Here is a 9320-nt window from a genome sequence, read left to right as displayed (position 1 = left end):
AAAATATATATATTTTTATGTTAAATTATGTATGCTCGTGTTATGTTCATTTGTGAATTTATCTATATAACATGCATATAGAATAATTGTTAAGTTTTCTATTTTTGTTCACTTATATATAATATTCCTATAGCTAAACATGCATGTAGGTATATGCCTATATTTTCTTATGACTATTCCGACTCATCACGTTGGTGCAGTAACGACGAATATCCGTATTATTGTCAAATACATGTACAAAAGAAATGCATTTTGCAAACAAAAAAAAAAAAAATAAACAAAATAAAAAAATAAAGAAAGAAAAACAAATGAAATACTATTCACGTCAAATTAAACGTACTTATACGTATAATATAATGAATATACATTTTCATCGTCGAAGTATAATAAATTTGCTTCAACTACTTAGCCATGCTTCTTATACTTTTGGGAAGATTTGATATGGAGCCTTTGTTAACGCTAGCGGCTGTCGGCCGCATGAAACTATGACTTTGCACGATGTTACTAGCTCGAGGCTGCAGTAATCGGCTTCGACCAGTTCCCGCAAGCCTTTCAGGAGTTAAGCGACTTTGCTGCTGGGAATGAGGCTCTATACTGCTGCTGCTGCTGCTGCTGCGAGATGTTACCACCGGCCGATTTCTGAAGTTACTCCCCTTCGAAGAATCCGACGCACTCACCTACGAATTTATTCACATTTTTATTTTAATTAATACTGTCTAAACCCACCATAATTCAAAGTGTAATTGAAGTTATTTCAAATTTTGTCAAATCCTTCAATTTTTAATAAATCTCTGCTATCGAATAAAATAGTTGGATTTTTATAACTAACGTAAATCGTAAATATAATAAGCTTATTATTCTGAGAATAAAAATAAGTAGGTACATTTGAAAGAGAAAACCGATATCAATAAAAATATTAAATTATGTGTAAAAAGAATAACTCGAAAAGCTTGATCACATGAAATAAGGTATGAATTACAGTCAAATAGTACTGATGGATTAACCGAGAGAAAAAATTTTGGAAAACGGCCCAACAGTTTTTGAATAACCGAAGTCCTAACAAGCAATTCCATGTATAGTAGTGAAGACTACGATCACAGTCATCAGGCAAGCGATCTCGTGTTATGTGGTGAAATTAACGTTGCATCCTCTGAGGTGTAAATTTTTAAAACAAATTGCAGGCCACTTTTGTGAGTTTGTACTACAAACTAAGTCAAGGTTGGTCAAAATTGGATCAGTTGTTTCTGCGTCAATTCGAAACAAAACCGAACACCCTACATTTTTATTAATGGTATATATAAATGGATGAGAGGAAAATGAATCATGAAGTGACGGTTTCTAGGTTCTCTACAGTTATAAATCAAATAATAAATGCAATTCAATTACATACTTGCCCTACCGAAAATGTTCATCTGATAAATCATAAAATGTTATGACCGAAATCAACGTATAATTTATTATATTATTTATGCTGTAAATTCGAGAAAAATGTATAAAAAATCACGTAATAAATTACAAAAGCACGAATCATCAAATATACTAGATCAAAAATCATATCATAAATTACACGTTTATTTTGTTAATAACATCATATGATTCAAGACATGATCATTTTCAGTAGAGCCGCAGTTTGCCCTAAAAGGTGAAACACCATGGCACGCTAAATGCAGCATAATTATTTTATTCGAATACTTATTTTGTGAATCAGCCTTACCAATGCGGGCTTCGGAACACTCCGTACAGCAGGACCGATGCTGCTGCCACTGCTGCTGCTCCGACTAGCCGGAATCCTGCTCGTTCCAGTCCTCTGATTTGTGTATTTCCTTACACCGTTGTTGTGAACCGGTGAAACCGGAGACATGGATGGGCTTTTTCGAAGATCCGTAGTTAGAGCCCGAATAGCGGAAGTGTATCCACCGAGTTGGTGATGGCTGGGAGCCATGTTGCGAACGGTGTTGACCGACGTCGAGCTGTTGAGGGAGCTCCTCGAGCTGCGGAGGCTGCTCCTCGAGCTGGATCGTTCTACCTCGTTCCTGGAGTTCTTTATTTTCGGTGTCTCTGCCCGCTCGAGACTCCCTGTTCGTTTTGGCGGGTACCTGGTCTTTTCGGCTCTGGGCTTCATAGAGGCGGTCCGCTGGGCGTACGACTGGAGCTTTGATGCCTGTTTGACGGCCTTGGCCTTGGAGCCGACGTTCCTGTCGTCGGTCTCGTCGTTGCCACGCTGTATCTTGGGCGGCAATGAATTGTGCGCCGAATCCTGAGCGTCTGTTTCGTAATTACCACCGGACGAAGTACCCTGGCTAAGCGTCTCGGAAACGAGACTTTGCGTCTCCTCGAAACCTTCGTCGTTGAACTCCTGCTCCACCTTGGCCTTGCTGACCGGGTTCGAGGTGACGCTTATGTCCGGAATAAACTTAGTCTTAAACATCGATGTCTGCTTTGGTTCGTTTATTTGGATTTTTTTATCTTCGTTCGTCGTCAGACAGGCTTCAGCGCTTACGCGCAACGCCTCCTTCACTTGGCTCGGGTCTATCATGCTTCTGTTGCGTTCTCGGTTCGGAATGGCCCTCGCCTGATCGACCACCATCACCGAAGGCTCGCGTGGCCGGGTCTCCTGCATCACGGGGCTCAGCACGGTGTTCGTTACCGGGATTATCGGCGCCGGTTGCATGACCAGACTTCCGCGAAGGCTGGCCCTCTGCGACTGTACGTTATTCGATGGAGTCCGCGCAAGATGCTGCAGGTCCTCTCCGGACTTGGTTATTTCCTTCAGAGCCGTGTTAATTTCGTCCTTTTTCCCCGCGCTTCGTTGCTGCAATCTGCTCTGCCATATGCGTAGCAGCGGGTCTGAGTCTTCGGTCTTTTGGTCCTCGGACGTTAACAACAGCGACCTCGGCCTCTGCGGCTTTTCTTGAGGCACCTCGTTCGTTGGCGACTCGATTTCCGGCTTGTTCTCCTTGTGAAGAATCGCGTCCTGGTTCTTCTTGTATCTTCGCGTCCTTCGCGTCGCCGAGTACCGATCGAAGTGACCGTTCCCCTGATCTACGGGCGGATTCGTTATCTTCAACTGTGGAACCTTCGATTCTCGCGCCTGCAATGAACTGCTGCACCGCTCTCTGCGGCACGGTTCTTTCTCCACTGGTTTTACTTCTCGAGGAGGGCTAAACACTCGCCTCGTTGCCGGGGGTGTCTCAATATTATCCGAATCAATCTCAATTTTGTCACTTATTTGATCGTCTGTTGACGTGTTGTTCTTTCCTCCAGGCTTCGTGTTCTTTTTCTGACTCTGCTGGCTCTGCAACTGTTCAAAGTGATCGCTCGTTTCTGCAGATGTCGATGTTTTCGTGGGCGCACAGTACGGCTGGCGAATGTATATCGTCAAATCATCAGGCGTTTGTGAATTCGCTACAGAACTGATTATGTTCTTTTTACGCTCCTCCTCTCTTATCGCCTGAAATATCAGTTGATTTGTTAGCAACACGTGTGATAGGCTGCGAACCATTATTAAGGGGTTGATTTTCATGATTACCTGTAAAGTGCTTGGTGCCAGAACATTTTCCATGCTGGACCTTAAGTTGAGCCTCTTCAGATATCGGGGATCAGCTTCTTCCGAACTGTTTGGCACATTCAATGTCGACTTTCGCCAGAGAGACTTGTCCTTTTGAGGGCTTTGCGGTTGGGCTTCTGAAAGTTAAGGAAAAACCATTTAGCACAGGTACACAAGGCAGTGTTGCACGTTACATCGTTTATATTCTGCACCTTCTATGGCTTCCATGGTTCTCATCACGTCGCTTTCCTCGACATTTGGACGCCAGTCGGAATAAACTCTGGTATATTCCTGCTGCACTGGTTTGTCCTCAAATACGACATTCATCGTCGAACTTTTGCCTTCGCTACCTACAGGAAAACATCGAAAAAGTAACCACGTGTAATTTGTCGACCGATGAAAATTGCCTTGTAAATTATGGAAGCTAATTAGGGAGTGTAAATTCGTACCAGAATCTTCGAATGATCGACGATTTGCCTGTAGCTGACGTGCTCGACGTTGAAGATCTTCACCGGCTCGTTCTTCCTTCTCATTTTCGGATAACCATGCTTCAATTTTCTGCCGCCATGCCCTTCTGCAATTTTAAAAAAATTTCAATGAATCTCATTGAGCAATGAATGCATCGAATGCCTGTCAGATTAAAAAAAAACTTGCAAAGGGCTGAGTGCAAAACTGTAACGGTCGTTATATTGAGGAATTGTCGCTATACCCGGTTGGCTTCGTTTCTTCTTCCTGTAGAAATGGTTTGTTTTCCACGAGTGGCGATGGCGAGTTTGGACGTTCACGATCTCCGGAGAAATCTGCATTCAACAGATCCCCGCGTCGTGGTTGTCCTCGAGCTCTGCGGGCCCAGGATCGATCTAAAGAATATTCGGCAGTTTATTAATCCGACGAACATTTCATGTATTGCCATTTCTATATGATTCAGACAAACTCATTCGCTACAAGATAAACATACCGAGACTTCCCCACGACTTTCGATCCCTTATGTTATCGTTACCAGAGGTCCTCAAGAAGTCCATCAGGTTACCTTCGTCCTCTTCAGACGGTACTCGACTTCGTCGACGGCGGAGGCTTCCGTTAGGAGTGATATCTGTGCATTCGAGCCAAAACCGCGATAAAGGATACTCGGATAAAAAAACGACCTCAAAGCCGTGGTCGTGTGCTTTCATTACCTGGAGAGTAAGTATCTTCTTTGCCCATATTCTGGTCCGGTCCTCCAGAGCAGGAACCAACTCGGGAACGAATTCCTTGAGCTCCCGACAGAGAGACATCCTCCTCCGACGTGACACCTCCGTTTTGAAGTCGTCTCACCTAGTTAAAAGCAATTAAAGAATAACTGGCTGGTATTCGGTATATTCCAGAATTGCATTCTGGATAAAACGAATACCATCGACGTACGCACCTTGACGTCACCTCGATTGATCTGTTTCAGCGGGAATCCGGCGTGAATGTCGTATAGCAAAGAGTCAATTATATTCGTCTCTGATTCTGAACCTGGGGTTTCAGCTTGATTACATACTGTAAACAAATTCAACGGAAATATGTAATATTAACAGATTAGAGGTACTATAGTAGTTATTCTAATATTGCAACATTGCCAATTGATATTTATCGTGCTAGTGATTTTTGTTCTTATGTAATCGTTCAAGATGTTGACATATACGAATTCTAGCTGGTCCGGTATTGCTTATCAAGATTTCAGGTATCGCGTACTTGAACACTGATTAATTTTACCTTTAGTATTTTATTAGTCTCGCGGGGATACAAAACTGTTATCTGCAAATTCGAATTAGTTTTCACTATCAGAAAAATAAGTCATCTACCTTAGTGTTGAAAATCTTTCAAACAATTACAAAGTAACAGCAGAAACTTGCTTTTAATATTTTTCAAAAAACCACACTGATTTATACTGATATTTTTTAAACAAAAATTCGGTCAAGTGCTCAACTGTACAAGAAAAATGCCAAATAATATCACTGTTTTTGCATTTCTCCAAACTAAACTTACAGACTCGGATGAAATAACATTTTGGATTTTTTGAACACGAAGCGATTCTATTATTACACAATAATATTGTCGAAACTGTTGCCAGTCAAATGAACCAACTATTGGTATTTTGACATTTGTTTACTAATCAAGGATTGAAACTGCACAATAATTTTTATCATTGTGTAATTGTTATTAAATAGCGTAGACTGCAACAATGCTGGTAAAAATATCTCACGTAAACGTTTCTTCGCTGTTAATTGTTGTTCCCTCTGTCTTCGCCGGGTTTTTGCTTGTTCCTCTTGCATTCGGCGACGTTCATTCTCAGCGATCGCTTGTTTAAATCGCTGACAGAACTGTTGAAATACCCGGAAACATTCCTCTAGCTTGAAGGAGTTTATATCTTCGCAGAAAAACTCAGCCAGAGTTCTACGTACCCCTTCAAGTTCTTCCATATCTCTTTTTAATGCTGCCATTTCTCGTTCAGCAATCTAGAATGGATTTCCAGTTATTGAAAAAATATTTTAAAAGTCGTTTGCTGCAACGCTATTTTGTTGCTAACCTTGAGAAACGGTGCCATTTGTTCCTGAATGTCATGATCAGTACTCGGAATATTGATTTGGTTTTTAATATTCTTTATTTTTGTGTCCAAAGAGTTGAATTCGTTACTCAGTTGTTCTACAGTAGTCCTATAAAAAACAATAAAATATTTTTATGGTCATTATTCGTAGATACGATTATTGTAAAAACATTTTTGTACAAATGTACACTTATCATCGGTATCTCCCACTTAAATTTTATCAAATAAAATTGCTCTTCATTACCTTGTGGCAGCTTCCAAAGCCTTCATGTCGTTTGTGAAACACAACAAGTCTTTTCTCTTCTTCTCCACTTGCTGTCGAAAAAAAACTGTCTTAACATCCTACAATATTTCTAGAATCATGATGTGAATTAGGTTTTCTAAATACGATACGATCACAGTCTTCCATGAACATGCTGTACCAAATTTGAACTTGCATCAAATGCGTCAAATCACCTCATGGCTCATTACGCAAACAAATGTATCTAATGTCAAAATGCTTTCAACTGGACTAATTTCAAGTGATCTGTCGTCTGTTATCGTTCTGGTCATTAGTATAATAAGAATCTCATGACAAGACAAGATCGTCATGCACAGCTGATACAATATTTTACTCACCAATGCCACATAGTGGATCAGATTCATGCCGGGCTTATTTGCACGTATTTCCGTCAACTTTTGAAGCGATGATAATTTTACACCTGCAGCATTTCCAGCGTAACCACCCTGTTAATAAAAAAATTTAATTAAGTATCTGACTGGTCTTTTTCAGACATTTAGATGAATTCAATAGCGTTCGGCAATTTGATTCCATCTTTTGGCGGTATTGTTGGAATTAAAATTGTATCGAACTCTTACAGAGTTGAGAAAATTTCCTGCGACAAGAACCATGTACAAAACTTCCTGTAGCGGTTTATTCGTCATGAGATCCTCACCAGCGAGGATCATGGAGTTTATACTTGGTTCAAGGTAGCTCATATTTGCAGCGAACTCCTCTTTCAACAGCATGCATTCTATACGAAGTTTATAGCTGCAAGTTAAAGTAAACAGTCAGAGAAGTGCTCCCACTAACATCTCGGGACGTGATATGATACTTGGATAATAAATATCGCGTACTTTGGCACTTGGATAAGTTGGAGAAAAAATTTCTCTGCATTTCCAAGCTTCGATCGATCACCGTCAAAGCATTTCAACATTTCCAACTCATCAACTTCAGGCAATATCTTCAACAAGCCACGCAGTTTTTCTGCGCCAATGTCGTCATGGCCACCTTCTCTTATTAACTGTATTATATCCTCATTGGAGCTAATAAATGTAATTGTGACTGTGAGTAGAGTTTCTTTACTTTATGACTGATCCACAATCCAGACTTACCTCCGAAACTGCTTTAGAAATATGTTCACGTTCAGGCTCCTCTTTCCGTCCAACAACGTGATCTGTCAAAGTCACGAATAGATACAGTGAATTACTTACATCGCTGAATGTTTTTCGTCAATTATTACTTCAAAGATTCAGTAAATGCATTTTAAGCGTTCATGACACAATTTTTCACAATTCGAAGCAGCAAATCGAATATACTAATTGATGCTCAACAAGAGAACAGCAAAGTGTTCGGGTCTCTGATTTCATTCGTAAACAGTATGCTTCCGAAAGAAGGAAAGTATACATAGCATTTGAAAATTGTTCCATCTCATTTGCACAGTTAACCATTCTTCTCAACGTATGCTACCAGCTGTCAAAGGGTGAACAAAATCGGTGACCCAGAGGTCAAAGCCACCCGTCGTAAGCTTTACTTCCAAACGTGTGTACGATAGATACTGATCAACAGCCAGACTCAATTGACGAAACTCCGGAGTATGACTCGAAAACGTAAGTTGTGTATTATCATAATGAAAGAGAATATCCATAAGCATCCAACCAACTGATATAATTACCTCAGAAGGTTCTCTCCGTCTTTTCTCAGTGTCGACGCCATACGCGGCGAAAGTCGTAGAGAGAGTAGCGGGAGCGACCATGGGTGGCATCTGCTGACAAAACAGGCCCTCCATCTCAGCCCAGTCAAGGTCAGTCATCGGTGAATTCTGATGGTTGTTAGCGACGAGTGACCATATGTTCCTCTTCCCGATGACCTTGTCGTTAGGGATCTTGTTCCAGTTGATGGTTTTCATCTTGGTCTTCGGTGTCGGTATTTCCTGCTGAGGCAAAAGCTTGGCATTGTAGTTTGGCGGCTCTGGGGTTCTGGACCTTGCCACCTGGGGAACCTGGAGCGGCGGTGGAACTGGCGGCGGTCGATGCAGCCCTGAATTACAGCCGCTGCTGTTTTCCGCCAGTAAAAGGGGTGGCAATGGCGGCGGCGGTACCACGTCCATGACGACACTAGGCCCACCTGGAATCGGTAGAGGCGGCGGAGGCGGCGGAAGCGGCGGAAGTGGAGGCACCGAGGTCTTCCGTGACGAGTTGCATGTCTGGTCACCACCGCGACCCCAGCAGCATAAATTTGTCTGCTAATACAGCGGTAATTATAAAAATCGGTCGCGGTTTCAGACGGATTGGAAAGCCCGGACGGCGTAGCCGTCGATTTTTCTCCTGTCATTCTTCGATCGAGCGAATGCGAAACACGTGCGTTCGGAGACACCGACTGCCTCGCCTATAGCTCTGCGACTCTGACCAACTTGTAATGCATGAAAGTGGCCCAACGATTGTGAAATCAACGAATGAGTAATGGGACTGAATAGTGATTGACAGCCGAGTGACAACCATGTGATAGAACAGAATGGTACGGAATATAGTCGCGCGTGCGGTGCTTCGTCGGACTTAATCCCCAAGGAACAAGAACGTGGTGTGAAGGTTCGATGAATGAACAACATGCCAGTGAAATGATAGATTGTCGAAAGCAGGTCAACATACCGAGTCGTATTTTTACTTCATATTCCCCGAAATTATGTAGTGTAATAAGGCAAGAGTATGTGTAGCCTTGCGAAGATAACGGTACGGAACAATTCATCTTTTACGTAACAACGCACCTGCAGACTAGGTGATCGAAGAAGTTTCGTCGCGTCTTCTCTGTTCTCCAAAAGAGTCGCTCTGTGTACCAGAGTTTCCGCAGTGTCCCAGGCTAAGTCACTGGCGGGTTCCTTAGGGTCTATACGGAGCAAGTGCTGCAGGATACTAAGAAATGGTATTTCTTGTGGAGTGTCTGCAATC

The 9320-nt window shown here is 42.1% G+C and overlaps 1 protein-coding gene across 2 annotated transcripts in view; it reads right to left on the bottom strand.

Annotated features, from left to right (window-relative positions):
- Positions 1 to 316: 316 nt before the first annotated feature.
- Positions 317 to 9320, bottom strand: part of form3 (formin 3) — a 33389-nt gene continuing 24385 nt past the window's right edge. The window contains exons 7-24 of one of the 2 annotated variants that reach the window (XM_046624323.2): positions 9140 to 9319; positions 8051 to 8620; positions 7491 to 7552; positions 7233 to 7421; positions 6975 to 7146; positions 6735 to 6842; positions 6361 to 6431; positions 6099 to 6225; positions 5775 to 6027; positions 4953 to 5068; positions 4723 to 4861; positions 4506 to 4640; positions 4257 to 4407; positions 3997 to 4121; positions 3760 to 3897; positions 3530 to 3684; positions 1715 to 3451; positions 317 to 677 (exon numbers count right to left, since the gene is read on the bottom strand). In XM_046624323.2, coding sequence (XP_046480279.1) covers positions 402 to 677; positions 1715 to 3451; positions 3530 to 3684; positions 3760 to 3897; positions 3997 to 4121; positions 4257 to 4407; positions 4506 to 4640; positions 4723 to 4861; positions 4953 to 5068; positions 5775 to 6027; positions 6099 to 6225; positions 6361 to 6431; positions 6735 to 6842; positions 6975 to 7146; positions 7233 to 7421; positions 7491 to 7552; positions 8051 to 8620; positions 9140 to 9319 — 4704 coding nt within the window. In that variant the 3' untranslated portion in view covers positions 317 to 401. The remainder of the gene's footprint in view (positions 678 to 1714; positions 3452 to 3529; positions 3685 to 3759; positions 3898 to 3996; positions 4122 to 4256; positions 4408 to 4505; positions 4641 to 4722; positions 4862 to 4952; positions 5069 to 5774; positions 6028 to 6098; positions 6226 to 6360; positions 6432 to 6734; positions 6843 to 6974; positions 7147 to 7232; positions 7422 to 7490; positions 7553 to 8050; positions 8621 to 9139; position 9320) is intronic. The other variant, XM_046624324.2, reaches the window with a different exon arrangement.

The sequence above is a fragment of the Neodiprion pinetum genome, chromosome 4, assembly GCF_021155775.2.
Source record: "Neodiprion pinetum isolate iyNeoPine1 chromosome 4, iyNeoPine1.2, whole genome shotgun sequence".
Classification (NCBI taxonomy): domain Eukaryota; kingdom Metazoa; phylum Arthropoda; class Insecta; order Hymenoptera; family Diprionidae; genus Neodiprion; species Neodiprion pinetum.
Note: the sequence above shows the minus strand (reverse complement) of the source record. Positions and strands in the feature narration are given on the sequence as shown.